Source organism: Ylistrum balloti, unplaced genomic scaffold, assembly GCF_031769215.1.
Source record: "Ylistrum balloti isolate Yb309-2 unplaced genomic scaffold, AGI_CSIRO_Ybal_v1 Utg370142, whole genome shotgun sequence".
In the NCBI taxonomy this organism is placed as follows: domain Eukaryota; kingdom Metazoa; phylum Mollusca; class Bivalvia; order Pectinida; family Pectinidae; genus Ylistrum; species Ylistrum balloti.
In genome coordinates this window covers 678572-696918 of record NW_026782148.1, presented here as the reverse complement: position 1 = coordinate 696918, position 18347 = coordinate 678572, and the positions used below count along the sequence as shown (strand labels likewise).

Genomic DNA, 18347 nt, shown 5'->3' with positions numbered 1-18347 from the left:
GGGCGTCATGACGGTTGTGTGTGAACGTGTGTATTCTTGTTTTTTGTATGGTTTTGTTTTGTTTCATTGCTTAGGGTTTTTTGTTTGTGTTTTCTGTTTATTGTTGTTGTTGGTTTTTTTTTTGTTTTTTTGTCGTTGTTGTTCTTTGTTATTTTTTTGTTTTGTTTTGTTTTTTGTTTTGTTTTGTGTTTTTGATTTAAACATATTTTTATTGTATCAAATAAATACAATGGGGTCGGTCACAAGTTTTCCAACTTGTATCAAACCCGGCTCCCAAATATAATGTACAACACCCTAAATATTTACACAAGATGATATAAATCTATATATTAAATAAACGATTTTTATGGGAAAATAGGTGTGCTAGGGATTGAATGCAAACGGATGTAAGAAAATGTATGCGGAGGGGGATAGTGGGGGTCTCCTTCATGTTCACTTTTTAAGAATAGTATCGAATGTAATGAATGAATATAATAGAATATAATAAATTTTGTTATAGGTTGAGTGAGTGAGTCTCTCCCGAATCAACAGGCGCTAATCAACACTCCTCTATTCCGTTCGTTCGACTTTTCACGTTGTGTTTTACTTAAGACCATATACAAGTTTATGAGATTACATGCTTTTGGTTTTAATGATATGTTCCCAGATGATAATATCTAACCACAGTGCTACGAATATGGCATTCCACCGGGTTACATTGTGTGGGAAGAAAGAGTATTTGTAGGAACCAAAGCGAGTTCCCGGTGTGGATCAATGTACCAGCGTGTCTGAGGGGACACCTAGTGTTTATTACCAGGTTTGTACTAATGGATGAAGAACTTTATAGAAAAGTAAAAGTCTAAGAAATGTTCTAGGTCTGAAGGGTCACGGTTAGAATTTCCTTGTAAATGTATTGGATACCGAGCTGGTGTTATGGTAAAGCTGTTGATTACTGCCATTGATACTTTTGTAAACATAATCGGAAATCGTATTTTATATAACTTTTAATTTGGCAATATATTCAGTTCATAGTTCTTTCTTTAGTGACGTCACAATATATCGAATTTATTTTTTTTCTCAGATCGGACATTGATTTAATAACTAACGTAATTATACTTGTACACTTATTTCAATTTATTTCTGTAAAAAATACTTCACCGACCATTGTGTAATGTCGAGAGTACTTTACAATTGCAAGTATGAAGCATTTCACGCCTTTTTTTTTTTTTTTTTTACATTTCTGTTAAACAATGGTAAACTCGCTTTGTTTAGTATTAACCGTAAATACATCCGGGCAATGCTGTTAGAACATGTACACGTCAGTAAATCGTGTATATATCCACAATACACCCTAATATCTGTACCTTAAAGGTCTCGGTTAATATCAATATATACCTTGGTTTACTACATCACCTTACATTGTATATGTAAGATTTATTCTTTCCGTAGTAAAATATTAGCGTTCTACATTAAAATTATCTTTGAAGTATTTGCACATACATGCACATGTATATGTCACATGTTCGTGCAGTCCCAGTGCAAAGGGTCCATTTTTCAATCTGTATACTTAAATCATGCTATGAGCCGTTAGGTCGCTTGTTGAACGTGAAGTCGACCTCTGGATTTTCTTTGCAAGGGAATCTTGACACGTACTATTTGATCAACGGGATAGTTACCTTTAGTACATGTGTATATTCCTTATACTCTTGGCAACTAAAACTGCGCGTGCTCCGTACGTAGATCATGTACAATAAGTACACAACTGAGGACCGCTGGTGTCGGTGATATAAGATACTGTGAAGAATTACCATGTCACTTTTCGCCTTCGTTTGTCTGTATTTTATGGTAAGTTATCACAGGTATTTTCTAAATCTTTTCAGGTTTAGCGATGTTGCATGTTGTACCTAAGTAATTGTTACAACCGTTATTATAGTCATTATTTGATAAAACGCAATGCAGTAGGTGATTCTCTGAGAAATGACTGTGAAAAAATCAAGAAATTAGGTTCAGATTTAGCTACGGAGACATCTGGGGAAATACCATCGCCAGTAGAATGGATCAGGACAAAGGGATATTGTCACAACCAGCGAACTCACGAAAAACAGGCATTGTCTTTCCCCCCGTCAGCTGACTGAAATTGATATATCTGATGACTGACATCATTTGATCCTTCCAGATATGTTTATGTTATTTTGCGAAAGTGGGAGATATTTTGGTCTGCTAGAAACATGAAGTTTTTTGTGTTTTTTCAATGCTTTAATAAAATGTTAAACAAAATTCTGACAGCAACTGGTTGTGCTTCCGCCTCTTTAAAAAAGGTAAATGATATATTTTATTCACCATGAACACGCCTTGGTATATGGACAGTAGTTTCGAAATATTGCAAACCATTAGAAAAAATAGCATGGCCTGACGTGTGGTACTGAAACAAGAAAGATCTTCGCCGATAAGTAAAAAAAAAATCAGAAACCACTAATCAAATCTGCAGGACCACATGAAAAAAAAAATAATAAAAATACATATCTTAGTTGTCTAGTTGATCTTATATTGACGAATGCCCTGTCGTAACCAAGAATATGGGGCAATATGATAGACTCTATCGCAATGAATGGCATTTAAGTACTGGTGGCTCATACAGGTGCGGTTTGAGCATGTTTTTACACATTAAGCACTGCATGACATTGACGAAATTAAATAGGTCATTATTCACATTTATTACACAGTTACATATCAAATATTTATTTTTCTAGCGTATACTGAGTAGGGAAATCACAAAGAACATATATACGTGCCTGTAAAATTTTCTGACTATAGTTGTGAGCACAAACCATTTTTCACGATTTTATCACCAACGATTATCTCGTTTAGTTTATTTTCTTACATATATTCCGATATCAGTCTGTACCGTTAAATTCCTTGTTTTACCGACGAGTTTGTCAATATCTTTACAACATATATCACATGCCCAGTACTGGTATTAAAATTAATTTTGAAATATATATATATATATATATTCTTACATCAATCAGTTTCCGCATTTGGGAAACCCATCCCCAATGAAACTAGAAGCACTGGCGCGCATCGCATTCTTTAATTGAAGGGTATTGTATCAGCAATCTTGGTTTGTTGTATATAGGTTCCACTTCCAGTTTATGGAAATGGTATCATCATGTCACCAAATTATCCGAACCTGTATCCACCTAACGTCACAAAAACATACTCCATCTGGAACGTGAGTCAGAGTCATGGAAACGACGTGTCCATATCGTTACAATTTTCATATTTTGAGATCGAGCAATGCACTTCATGTTCTTGTGACCGTGTGGAAATTCTCAGGGACGGAACTGTTACAAAGACATTCTGTGGAAGTGTCTTACCAAACGGAGATGGTCTTGTGCAAGGTGAGTCTGGTTACACTTATCAACCTTATGAGTTAACTACAAATACAAAATGACTTCCAGAAATTCCCGATGAGCGTGGCATTTTGAAGATTCCCACTATTTGACTCAGTGTTATCAATTACAACTACTGATTCACGAACTACTTTTGCCCCGGTATATTATGTTACTAAGTTTATAATTAACATCAATCGTTTCAGTTTCTAGGGAATTAGATTATGCAGTACAGAATTCTTAAAACCCATCTGTGTAAACTTTGCATAACAAGCAATATAATATAGCAAATTCCTACCTTATGTAATTCGCCGGTTGCTAATAATTAATAAAGATTATTGTTGTGAAACATCAAAACCGGAACTCAAACTTACAGGGCAGTAGTAGAGACTAACGTAATACATAAAGAAATGGTAACTTTGATAGCCTTGACCAAACAATCACACATCATCTCAACCAGAACATTATTTAGTCACGGTATCAATTGTGTCATCATCTAGTTTGATTTCATACGGACTGGAAAATACCACAATTGTTATTGATATCAACTACTACGATGACGTCAATGTGTTATATTGTTGATGTTTTAGGTGGAGACGGTCAGATCATGGCTCTGATGTACAGTTATATCACATTTCTTATAACATCAACTACCACGATGACGTCAGCGGGATAATGTTTTAATGTTATATTGTTGATGTTTCAGTTGGAGACGGTACAGAATCAGTTAGTGTCAGATTTATATCAGATTCCAACACCAACGTAAAATCAGGATTTTTTGCCAAATATAACATATTTGTGGTGCATCAAGGTAAAAGTGTTTACTTTATCAAAATGACATATTTTGAGAATTCTTGGTCAATATTATATCAACTGGTAACGAAAAGTTTGCCTGGTTTCTGATTTGAATAAAAAAAAATCGTGCGGTTGCAATTCAAGAAAGATAACCCAATACTTTGACGTGTTTTATCAGTGTATACATAATAGTTAATGCTACAAACATATGTAATAGTTAAATTTTAACTGTATATTTTGAAATAATTACATGCGGAAATATGATTGATGATTGGTCTATCATCGAATTCTCTATGTACAAACTCCTTCATAAATCATTATGAATCAAGTGATTTATGAAGATTGTGTTTTTAAATCGGATGTATTCCTTATGAAGATGTTCGATATTATCATGTTATGCTATGGGAAAAGAAAAATAGCTCGATAATCTAATAATTATAATAGTCGTTTAGTGAAATACCGTACAGTTATAAATATCATATCAACATCTAAAAAGGATGCCTTTTCCCCCTCAAAATCTGTATTCAAAATAGTAATGCAAAACTAACAATGATAATGATAATTAAGCCTGTTGATGAAGGTTAGTTAAGTAAAACAACAGCTAAAAAGGGGTTGGAATGCAAACAAAATGTAAGCGATTTTAAGAATGTTTATATTGTATGGCACGTAAAGTTAATATGACTGCTAGTAAGATATCTTTACTTATGCACACATATGAATTTTGACTTGAATGTAATTAATTTTATAATTCAAAATAAAATTGAAACCTGTTTAATACGGAACGATTTGAAATCTCTAAAAGAGCTGAGAGTTTGCAGGGTGACATTATAAAAAAAAATTAATATAGGGATTTTGTTACCAGCTACTACGACACCTATCACCACTTCAACTATGCCATCTTGTTTACCTGTTGTCTGTCCTACTTGTCCCGCTGGTGAATCGCCTACCTACCGGTAAGTCCTTTACATAACGAAATGATTCTCTGTTTGGTAAGTGAAGTTCAATATTCAAAAACAAAATTCATCAAACACATGCTTTGGGTATTGTTTAAATGATAACTTCCTTCATTCACACACCTGGACAAGAAACTCTCAACAGATGGCAAATAAGTTGTGTAATTTGCAACCATAATGAAACTTTGTCAAAATGAAATGATATGCGCTTTTTATCACCTCATTATAAAAAAAAATGTTTCGTTTGTGACGTCGTTCATTTAATATTGAAGTACTTTTCTTCATTTAAATAAGTGCACAATATGTAATGTGCTTTTGCTCTGCTGATCTGGAGAATCACGTGTGTGTATGCGTTTGTATGTTAATGATGGTTGATTTGTCCTTGTATCTAATTGATACTTACCTGTTTGACCTCTATCAGGTACTATAATGACCGTTGTCCAGCTTTCTGTATATGTCAGGTTTCTTCACTTCCCACGGAACCTGTACCGATAGGAACGGTGGTAAGTCGAGGTAAGACGTGACCTATCGCCAGGTTTAGATCTTGGTAAAGCTGGCCATGATTTTGTACATAATCATGATGTACATGTATGTTTAATCGTATTTGAGACATGTTTAACATTCGAAAAACATGTCATTCCATTTTTCCCCAAAAGTCATTTATTTAACTTTTCATCTTAATGTCAAATATTGTGTTTATTATTTATTTGCTTTACGAAAGGTTTCAGCAGTAAAAGCCATACTGTCGTTATGGATTTGCATACCAGCAAATACCGTACAGTTTTAACTATCAGACCAAGACCTAACCTTTTGATGTCTATTAAATGATTTTCTTTATCATTATTATCATTATTAACAGTTTAATCATAAAATGGAAAATAATATCGCTCTAGATAAATAACACACGGTAGGATGGAAACTTTTAATTCATAGAAGAGAATAAAAGACTTAAGGCTAGGGGAAGGTTGATTTCGATACTATTTTATATTTACTTACCTTAAGAAATGAAATGAAATGATCACTAAATAGTTCAAGGAAAACAACAATATCATGCTTCCTGTTGCAAATTTATGGAAATGAAATAATCTTTCACTAAAGTAAAATCAATATGATTTGATTTCTGTAGCAATCCTAAAATACATCCATGTATACATTAAACACTTATTTATCTGATAATGTGTCATGTGATTTTAGATTATCCAATGGAGAACAATGAAACATACATTTACCAGGGTTACATAAGGACCCCCAGTATGGCCCACTACCCTGGTCACTATCCCCTGGTCTATACAACTGATATCAGGATCGACCTCGGCCAGGACCACATCTTCAAGGACAAATACGTGAAACTTACGTACGAAGTCAGTTACCTTAAGTTTTGTAAAGGACACTTTACCATCCAGTTTTCACATACATTATTTTCATAATACAGACATTTCTCGTTCGGTTTTAGGTATATTTTCCAATTAAATTCAACGTATGAAGATCTATCAAAGCTGACCATGAAATTTTTAAAAAAAAATTTTATCGCAAACTTTCAATCAAGAACCATTGCCTTTTCAAACTTTACAGGTTGTATATTAAGAATTTTTTAAAATGTTCTAGAGCATGAAAGTTAAATTTTATTTACTAAAGAATCAATAAAGTGCGGCAGATATTGGAACACTCACTTAAAATATTTCATTGTTATCCTATTGATGTATAATTATTCTCTTATACTGTTAAAATTGCTGTTTTCGAAACATAATCTGCTTCATTAATTCAGTGGAAATTAAATCATGTTTGCCTTAAAATCGATAAAACCACGAAAATACCATTTTTACATTATTTTGACATCAGAATCCTGTAGTCAACCTTTGTGTCAAAAGCGAATTTAAGTATAAACACTCATGCGTTTGGATATTACAATTATTATTTCTTAGCGATAAAATGCTTAAATTACTAAATTTTCTACATCTCCAGGTTCCTTCACTTCGATATTGATCATTGTAAATATGGTTATGACGGTAAAACATGCCGCTGTGATTACATCACGTTCAACAACGTTCAAGGGCTTGAGAATACTCGACTCTGTGACAGTAATAACATCACGATGAACCAAACCTACAACTGTGCGTGAATCAGCCTGGACAGTGTTTTAGTAGTTTAGATGTTTTTAGTAGTTTAAATGTTTTTCAGTGGATAGAAGTAAATGTGTTTGTATCCTTTCCAATCAATGTTTAACATGTAATTATATTTATCGGAATTTAGAAAAATACAAAATTTATATATTCATACACAGTATCTCCCAGTCTGCTGAAATGGTTAATTTCCAAATAATTTGTGAAAACATCATACAAATACTGACCTGACACGGGCTTATCAAACCAAAAAGATTATTTTGCCAAGGCCAGAATATATTTCCGGGTTAATAGATCCTTGTATTCATCTGAAAACAGGTCAATGTTTTCTTTATTATGTGACTTCTGATTGGTCCGTTAAAATATGTACCATTGATAAGCCTGGTAGTTATTCATCTCGCGTGCACGTATTCTACTGCCTCTATGTAACATCGCCAGATATTTAGATGTTTTGAACAACCAGTGTGTATAGGAAAATTGTAACGATATGATAATAGTTTTTACAGCCCGTTGCGGGTAATGTAAAATGTGCAATACTTATGAACACAATATCAAAGGCAAGTAGAATTCATAAAACTGTGCTGATAAAAAAGTCATTGGCGCATTTCATGCTGAAATGTATATTTAGTATATTATTTTTACATGATTGTTTTTTATATATTGCTGGCCTTAGTTAGTACTTCTAATGGTGTATCATTCTATAGATACGTTTCATTGCTAAATGTTATCGACAATAATATGTAACTTGAAAAGCAATATGCATATAGATATCTTGTATAACAGATGTGAGATATTTCTAACATTTCAGTACGACCCGCGAGCAGGTCAGATAGATATCTAGAGTTTACATTCACGTCAGACGTTTTCCTTGTATTGACCGGTTATGTGATCAGATTTGAAGTGGAGGACGGGAAAGTTCCCACTTGCCACGAAGCTGACCAGGTGTGTAATGGGACACATTGTCCTTTGGGATACAGGTACGATTTCGCTGGATGTCGCATGTGTGATTGCATCACCACAACAATCCCAACCACCACAGGTAAGTCATGTCCATACGATAAAACATTCTGGAAGTATATTAATAAAATAGAAGTTCTTATAAGACAACCAGTAGAAGATTTGAGTGTAAGGTTTCGATGACTAAATGGTCACCTTCATTAAACAAATGACCACTTTGGAGCGTACTAGCGTTGACATGCGTAGTTAAACAAAGCGTAGCCGAATTGACATTACCACCGTGATGAAAATGTTCCAAACTATGGAAGATATACTATTTACCATTGCTTCTTTATCTCTTATATATCTAATTATAGATTACTAATGAGAAATTATATTTGCGTTAACGATATGAAATCGAATAGATAATAAAATGAGATAGTAATAATAATAATATAATGATAAGATTTTTATTCACGTGGTTAAGTATGAAAATATATTCGTGGAATTCCTCATTCTTGTATACTTAAAATACATAACATGGTATAGATGCGCTATTTTCAAGCACCTAATGAGTGAATTAAACATGGATACTATTGCAGGCAAACTCCATAATTAAAAAAAAAACATGTAAGTATACTGTTGCTATATTGCCATGACTAAGGTTACCTTATCAGTAAAGATAAACTGGTGACTGTTTTCATCAGAAAAACATTAGGTAAAATAATTGATGTAAGCAAATATGTGTATTTTCTTTTGTTGTAGTCACTACTACAACTCCTGCACCGACAACACCTAAGTGTAAGTAGAAAATTAAGAAAATAAAAGATATTAATTACACGCCCAGAGTGTATTTGTTGCTAATAGCATAAGCAATAAGCCATATTTGTGTTGTCATCAGACCAATCGATATGGAATATTATTACAGTTGATATTTCTTAGTTATTGCTGATTATGTTTATTACGATATATTATCATGTGTTAATATGTTTATTAAATGCTGCAATTGAATTCAAAGAAAACATATGCAAAATATGGAGGTTATTAATTCATATGTAACATCGATTGTAACGTATACTGTTTATACAGCAAGGTTACTATTTTCGAGAGATGTTTCCTTAACTATTTTCAGTGTTAATATAACACCGAAAAATACACAGAAAATTAAATTAATAGAGAAAACAATAGCCCACTTCATGACTTTGCTGAAAAATGCACCCTTTTTGCATCATGCTTTTGGTAAAAACTCGGACTATCGTTACAACAATGTTTATTCTATCTATATAGATACAAAAGCTCTTTTGAGCCAAATGTGTCACTCTGAAATAATCATTTTTCTGTTAAATGTCAGAAATATGTTTAACCTTTGATTAAGTATTGGATCTGCTGTCCTTTCTTTTTTCTTTTGTATATGCGATGTATATTGACAGAAATCTGAGTTTAAGTTAAGAAAAATATCCGTCAGAGCTACATCTGATTAAAATTGGTTTATCAATTATGACATAATGATTGTATGTAGATGTAAAATTGAAAGGACAACCAATTTACAGCTGTATGGACAAAATGCTTTAAAACAGAATTGATCAAAATGTTTGTTATACAAATGTAATGCGTTTTGTTTATGTAAAGCAACAATGATGAAAAATAATTGAATTGGTTTTCGAAATGAGAATTAAATTATATCACACGCTGAGTTTGATAACAAAACGAGAAATGGAGAAATTAATTAAACTTTTGTTGAATTTCAGTATTTAAATCGAAACTTCTCGATCGAATGATGGAACTTATACATGGACTGACCTCACTCTACAATGATATACGAGACAGCAGAGTTATTGACTATGCGTGATTATATGCAATATATACCACGTGACTGACTAGACACGTGGATGCACATTCATGAAATAACATCTGAGTTTGTATGAGATGATTTGAAGTAAACGCAGAGTTCTTCAAGAAGTGATGAACTATGAATTAAAACCTTAAGACTTACATTGTACTTCATTCGTTGGATGTAACGCGGATCTATCAAATTTATTTTTAACTCAGAAATCAATTTTAAGGAAAGTTGGAGACACTGAATTTCAAAATGTGAATTTAATTAATAAAAAAAATATTCATATAGATTCCGGGTTAATCTTTCATTTTTGAGAAAGTCCACAACTGAGACTAAAGGCATTTCGGAAACACTTGAAAAAGTCCCTTTTGCCGAAGGCATTTAGCATATGAAACATAAAAAGCCACGCACACTGTCGGGAGAAATAGTGCTTTAGAATACACTTGATATACTAAGTATACTAGTATATGTTGTTGTAACGTACCCGGTTTCCGTTTATTTATCAAGGTTTTACTTTTATATACTTAAATATGTTATATACAAATTAAACATCTTATCTATTCATTCAATATGTAAAGGAACGCTATCAGTATCTGCCAGACGTGTCAAGAAAGCTAAGTATACAGCCAAATGACGAAATCCGGACTAGTTTAGGACGACTTAAACGTTCACAAACATACTCGAATAGAGATCTTTAGGCACATTGAACGAAATTATGAATTTTCAGAAGACAGGGGGCCTGCTTCTTCCATCAGTATCGAAGTGTGAACCATTTCTTTAAGAGTTTGCCATTTTGTCCCAAACGACACCGGGATACTCTAATGATGGAGTAATAATTATACGGATATCAAGTTTCAACGATGCTACCAGATCCTTCCTCTGGCTCTAGCATTTATAATAACCATGTAAAACGATCCATACCCTCAAAAGCCTTCCAATGGTTGGGGCGTTATCCGCGTCTTATTCGTCAAAAATGCGGGTCGCTTTGGGCAGAGATTTTCTCCGCGATGATATGCGGGCCTGAATCAACTCTTCAAACCGAATGCTTTTAATTAGCCAATTGTATTGTTTTACTCTAGCGAATTTATAGCTATGTTTGTCCTTTAATGAATACGCCGAGCTGTGAAAAAACATTTTTTAATACAATGTGTCAGTTCAATACACCCGCAAGTAGTTCGTAGAAGCCTATTTGCAGAAATTGATAAAAATTCATTAAATACAATAAGATGCGGGATAGGAGTGTAACCATATGCCATTACATATTTAAAAATAAATTCTCTGCGGACATGAATAAATAACAGATAATGATCCGGGATCTCCCAGAAGGCCCCCACAAAAGACTACCATTTCCTCAATAACAAATGGCTAGGGTCAAGTAAAAAGACAGTTACTTCCCGGCATTGGGAACATTCTGTCAAATGATAATATTTCATCAATAATTTTATTGACTATAATTTGTAATCAGATTTATTACTTTACACATACAGCTAAATAACATGCATTACTCATTTCACTTAATTTGGTTTACTAATGTTTAGGAAAGCTTGTCCTTTTTAAAATAAATTCGCTCGTGCACCCGATTTTTCTGATGAAACATAAATGAAAGGATATTTTTGTTAGAAATGACATGATTATGATAACTACAAATCTTCCATCTTATAACATTGCAGCTTTATTTCAACTGATCGATTTTAGTGTCATTTTCTTAAATTTCACATACCAATGATTTCATGAATAATTATATAAAATCCTATGCATTTGTTGACAACAATTACGTTCTTGCTCTACGTCTTAACACACTATCACATTTGGTAATTTGTATCGCATGATATGGCATAATTTACTGTCATTTTCGCGGGGCTTAATTTTCGTGATTTTTCAAAACAAAAATTGTTGTTTGGCACTTTAATTTGTGGATAAATATAGTTTAAAATTTACTCATACTTACCTTTAACAGTTTCTGTGCGTACAGATTTTGGATTAAGTGTTAACGAAATAAATGAGTATAAGTTCCCAAAGAAAATTAAAGATTTTACATTAAATTTTAAAATATCGCAAAATGCAAATTTAACAGGAAATCAGTTTTAAAATGAAAATCACTTCTCCAGAACGAAATGGCAATTTTATAACCAGACCATGGAAAATCAAGTACGAGCGAACTTTTTAAAAATAATAACTAATGAGCCCCAGCACAAACCGATATCAAAAATCAACTGCGCGTTGTTTTTGTGGTGACGTGGTCGACATGCGGGTAGATGTATTTGCCAGACCGTCCCATTATCTCAAACGAAACTAATAACCAATCAGAAGATCTCTCCTACTAAACGGATCGACAGTTTTTAGCATCCGGGTAGTTTGGAATTATAAATTTTTATTTTTTCCAAAATAAATACCGTTAAGGTACATTTTGCCGTTATTTGATATCAAATCTTCCAACAAGGACACACACACAAGCAGAGTGTCGACGTCATGGACAACAATACTATGCTCACTTTCACGGAAAATGATCTGAGATTTGTTCTATACGGACAAGATTTGAGCAATGGAAATAGTCAGAAGGATATTGTTTGTAAGTATGCGTAAGGATTTTTTGTTTTATGTTTTTTTCATCTCGTTAGAAAACATTTGTTCAATGAAGAAAAATGTAGAGTGTATGTTTTTATTCAGCCTCGTAAACCATAATGTAAACTTCTGAGTGAAGTAATGTTAATCTTTACAGTCAAATACTTTGGTCGAAGGTGGTCAATTTTCAAATATTCTTGTGTTGACTCATTAAAAAGAATACGAGTTTTTACTCCTGGCTGTTAAGTAATTCACATAAAATGAAAACCGCAAATAATATTACAATCGAATGATTTCGATAAATATATTCGGATTAAAAGTCCCTAATTAATTATATTGCGTAATCATTCAGACTGGTATAATTTACATTAAAAACCCTTAATTAATGATATTGCTTAATGATTCAGATAAGTATATTTACATTAAGAGTCCCTAATTAATGATAATGCTTAATGATTCAGATAAGTATATTTACATTAAGAGTCCCTAATTAATGATAATGCTTAATGATTCAGATAAGTATATTTACATTAAGAGTCCCTAATTAATGATAATGCTTAATGATTCAGATAAGTATATTTACATTAAGAGTCCCTAATTAATGATAATGCGTAATGATTCAGATAAGTATATTTACATTAAAAGTCCCTAATTAATGATATTGATTAATGATTTAAATAAATATATTCACTTTAAAACAAAGTCCCTGATTAATGATATTGTTCTATGTTTTAGAGAAATATGTTCACATTAGAATCCCTGATTGATGGCATTGCTTAATAAAAAAGATGTTTTTCTTTTAAAGATAACATAAAAATGCAAAAATTGAATTATATGAAGTGATACATTGTATAGAATGCTTTGTTATAATATGGATGTATCATATTTTAATGCAATATATACTGCCAATGCATTAACATATGATACATTCATGTTATTTTCTATTAGAATATATTCTTATTACATGTATTTCGTGTATGTTCTCACTTTAGTAAGACATTATCTATTTGTTTTTATTCAAAAACAAATTATTATTTAATCTAAAATTCCTTCAAGTAACTTTGATATCAGAATGCACCTGTGTCATGACAATTGCTTTTTTAATGAAATGCGATGACATGAGTTGTAATACATAAATACATATGTTAACGAAAGCAATATTTATAGAACCTGTACAAAATGTTTATTTTTTTGCTTTCAACACGCAATTTAAATGCAAATACTGAGAATTTTATTATATATGCTATAACCTAAACGATATTCATTGACTTGTTTACCAGCATGTGAATCTTATTTAATAAACTAATCTAATGAAGAGAAACCCACAATATTATTATCATCAACTAGCTTTCCCTTATGTTCTTTTGCACTAGGCTAGATTTTCGTTGGTCACGCTCTACTGATCACCCATCAATGTATAGTGACAATGATGACGAGGGGTGGCATCTTTACATGTCAACTACACTGATACGATAACACATATCAACGGTCATACATCATGTGTTTTCAAAGCACAACCCTCACCTCTTCTAGCTACGCTTTAAGTGCATGGGCAGGAACATTAAAATTCATGAGTTTCAGAACAAGACGTTTGTCGAGTGAACAGATGTATGAATAGGAAACCCGCATTGCAGTAGTCTTCGGCATATGTCGGGAAGTTCCGTCGCCTTATAGCAATAGAATGACTAATTATACGAAAGGAAATCGGTTTTTATACCAACCACAGTTAAATGAGGGAAATTACTGTGGAGATCATATGTTACGTTTTGATAATTTTAGTCATATTCCGCCCCAATGCCATTAACTTCAATATTCAAAATTAATGTTTGTTTTCTTGTTTATGATTAAACGTTGATATATTTTCGACATTTTTGAAAAAAAATTACGGTTAGAATTTACAAGCAATGGGGAAGATTAATGTTTATACAATGTATGATAACATATATGTATAGATATTTTCATACAATGTCCTTTTCCTGCGTAAGTTAAATGGTGATACAATGTATGATAACACATATGTATAGATATTTCATACAATGTCCTTTTCCTGCGTAAGTTAAATGGTGATACAATGTATGATAACATATATGTATAGATATTTTCATACAATGTCCTTTTCCTTTTTGAGAGCTCTAAAGCATTTCTGTATTGGGGTTATTTAATGAATGCAGGTTGTAAATTTGCATTTCATTTTAAAATAAAGAATGATTTTATTTACTCATCATGTCTTCTTTAAAACAGTATGATTTTGGAAAAGTCTACAACGTGTTGGTTAAGTAAACGGTTTACAGAGACACGCAATATAAGCGATAATACCAACCTCAGTAGAAAACTGTTTCATGTTTTTTCTTCGTCGGAGTATTCCAGATACAGTATTCTAACTTGTAACCTGTTTAATATTCGCAGATCCTTCATACCTACCTCTCCCACATCAAGTAGTGATTGCTCGATCGACTTTACCCGGTGCCGGGCTTGGCGTGTTTGCAACATCCAAAATAAAGCCTGGTACAGAGATGGGGCCGTTTGTGGGAACGATTTTGCACCACAGAGATCTCAACAGTAGTATGGATAACTCAAAAACATGGGAGGTAGGACACTTTAACTTGCCAAAGATATGATATCCCACTGAAAAAAAACCCGTTAGCTTAAAAACAAAATATTTTATCTGTCTGTCTAGATGTTTGACATTTGTATCTGACTGTGACTATCATAAATCTATTATGACGTCATAATATGGATAATAAAGTTATGTCATGAATTGAAAATGGCACAACGGAAAAGGCTGCCCCCGAGTGATTTTGCCATCAACATTTTATATTTAAAACCTTTTCTCAGTTATGTGATGAAAGGTAAGGTTTCCATTTCATATGACATTAATCAAAATCGTTTCGAATGTTAAAATATTTGCTTGTCAAGAATCGAAAAAGTAAGAACTTCTATGTCGACTTAAAATAGCAAATGAAATTGATTATCCTAAATATAGTTAGAAAAAAAATCAAAATTCCTTATTTCAAAAGAATGTCGTTGATCATTAACAGGTATTCGACAAGGATGGGCGTGTATTGTATTTCTTGGACGGCGGGACGAGGAATCCGGCCAGCTGGCTGACCTTTGTTCAATGTGCTCGATCGGAACTCGAACAAAACTTAGAAGTTGTCCAAGCGGGAAAAGACATATACTACCGTGCATTACGGGTAGGTATTTACTCTGTGCCGAACGAACAATTTTATCAGTTATACTGTATCAACTTCGCGAAATTAGTAGCACTGTTATGGAATTGTTGTACGTACAAACCGATTTCTTTCTGGTAACAATTTTCTGCTTCCTTTTGATACTCATTCATTCGCAATAACTACAATTTTTATTGAAATAACGGTACCAGTTTCATACTAGATTTTTTAATGTGTTGATAATAATAAATCCTTTATCAGTATGTTCTCAGAAAAGAGAAATTCTTAACGTGAACAAGCAAATCACTGATGTTACTAAAGACTTTTGAAAATTCTTTCAATGCTATATTCATGAAAATTTGTATTCGCGATCGAAACAAGGACCATCATATTCATGTTTCTTATTAAAATCTTCGCAATAACAACGGTACACTTCATTTCATATTCAGTGTGATAAAGTCCTGCGTCATCACGAAAAATAAATTTTATATAAAGTACTCTCTATCACACGTTGAATTTGTCTTGTTTAATGTGAATGATATAATACTATGCGTTTATGCTCGAAATATAATCACGTTTTTTTCATAAATGATATATTTTTTGCGATTGTTTAGGATATTGAACAAGAAGAAGAACTTTTGGTTTGGTACGGCCGGTCTCAGAACCTATATATGGGAATACCAGACCCAGACTTGGATGACTTAAGCAGCATGAAAAACAATAACAAATGTAAGTTTTACAATAAAATCAACTAGCCAAATCAGTACTTAAAAGAATTATTGACATAAAAACGTGTAGAAAAAATGTAAATTTAATTGTGTATGAACGAATAGCCAAAAAAAGCAAATCGATTATTGGTGAAAAATACCCTATCATAAATTCAAAGAGATGTCAACAAAGTCCGTATAGTAGAAACGTTTTAAGATTCTACGAAAAATATTTTCAGTGTCAACAGTATGCATTGTATTCGTGTTTTTTTTAACTAGTGGTTGAGGTAGAGAAACGGTTTGATGGGGAGGAAGCCGATGTAACGACAGGGAAACTTCGTTGTGTGCTATGTAGACGTGGTTTTAATTCAAGAAGTAACCTGCGGTCGCACATGCGCATTCATACCCTAGAAAAACCATTCACATGCAGATTTTGCAACAGACGATTCAGCCAATCTTCGACATTACGAAATCACATTCGACTACATACAGGTTTGTAAACAGATAAATATTTTAATATTGCTGTGTGAAATGTTCTTGAAAATTAAAAATAATATTTTTTTTTTATTTTAATATATGCTATTTTAATACAAGCATTCTCTGTTTGCAGGTGAGAAACCATACCGGTGTCAGATCTGCACCAACTCTTACTCTCAGCTGGCAGGTCTAAGAGCACACCAAAGAAGCGCTAGACACAGGCCTAATACTTCGTAAATAAACTACCCGCCTGGGTCTGATTATTACATTCAAAGATTGGGCATGCTTGAAAACCTTGAGTGCTTGAAAGATACTTCGTGGGAATACAATATGTATTTGTTCGTTCGAAAAGACACGAGTCTTACCGAAGACATGTAACGAATTGGTGATTTTGTTGGCCCGTGTAGTGCTTTTTAAAGCATGGATGAGACAATCACACAAACATTCTGACCGATTTCTCGTGTTACGCCACACAAAGATCGCCACGCAAAACAGACTGTCGGAGATAAGACGATAACGCTTCACTCATCTCATTTGCATGAACAAAACTTTTCTTTTCAAAATCTGCAGAAAGTGTTGATCGAAAGTAATGGCTTATAATGTCAAATGTGAATTCATCATGGACATACATATTATGATGATAAAGTAAACCTTTATTTTATCGTGTGCAATTTTAGTTGTGAATGAGAACAGGTACGAAAAACACTTCACAATAGCACATCATACAGAGTATGCTTCTTGGAACTTAATCGTCTGTGATGCAAAAATCTCGAAAGTTAGAAGTATCAAAAAGGAAGCTGGTTTACAGTATGTCAGTTTGAAGATGCTGATTCTCTTTTTTGGGGGATTTCGGCAGTTAAATGTAGGTGTCGAATTGTGTATGCTGGCATCCTGTTTTACTATCATGCTGCACGCACTGTGGTGACCTGCTGGAAGCATGAACTCACCGTTACTACAACGGATCAAATGTATTTTTGGCAAATCATAATTTTTATAAAGTCGAGGATAATTACAAAATATTAATCAGTTATTTATTAGACTGTCATTGTACATATTTTGTAATAAATCATGATATTATCAACTTCTTGATTATCCAGTTACTTCTATATGTCCCTTTTTCATCAGAAACGAAATTGTCATGTATACATGTACATGTGTTAAAGCTAAAACATACTAAGCAATGCATAGTGGGTTAACATTAATCTTTTCGCATGCGGAGTTTTCCACCAAGTAATTAAACATATTAGAGTAAATAAAATACATATTGATTAGTGTTTAAGTACAAAAAAGTCTTTAGATATGATATTATCGAAATTGGCAACTGAACGGAGTTAAAACATAATTTCTTTTGTAACTAAATGAAATCGGAAGAAAAGCTTGATGTAAAGTCTACGTCCTATTACAGTCGCTTATTTCATC

The 18347-nt window shown here is 32.8% G+C and overlaps 2 protein-coding genes across 2 annotated transcripts; both read left to right on the top strand.

Annotated features, from left to right (window-relative positions):
- The first annotated feature begins 2243 nt into the window (after nucleotides 1–2243).
- LOC132550750 (uncharacterized) lies at nucleotides 2244–10024 on the top strand. Its single transcript, XM_060214841.1, has 10 exons — nucleotides 2244–2297; nucleotides 3116–3380; nucleotides 4078–4182; nucleotides 5029–5119; nucleotides 5541–5632; nucleotides 6314–6473; nucleotides 7082–7230; nucleotides 8048–8278; nucleotides 8941–8976; nucleotides 9924–10024. Exons 1-10 carry the CDS (start codon nucleotides 2244–2246, stop codon nucleotides 10022–10024), a joined length of 1284 nt encoding a protein of 427 aa, XP_060070824.1.
- Nucleotides 10025–12481: 2457 nt separating this feature from the next.
- On the top strand, nucleotides 12482–17165 carry LOC132550754 (PR domain zinc finger protein 12-like). The gene is made up of 6 exons (XM_060214846.1): nucleotides 12482–12581; nucleotides 14981–15162; nucleotides 15613–15768; nucleotides 16359–16473; nucleotides 16731–16943; nucleotides 17062–17165. The coding sequence occupies exons 1-6, from the start codon at nucleotides 12482–12484 to the stop codon at nucleotides 17163–17165; spliced, it is 870 nt and encodes a 289-aa protein (XP_060070829.1).
- Nucleotides 17166–18347: the final 1182 nt, after the last annotated feature.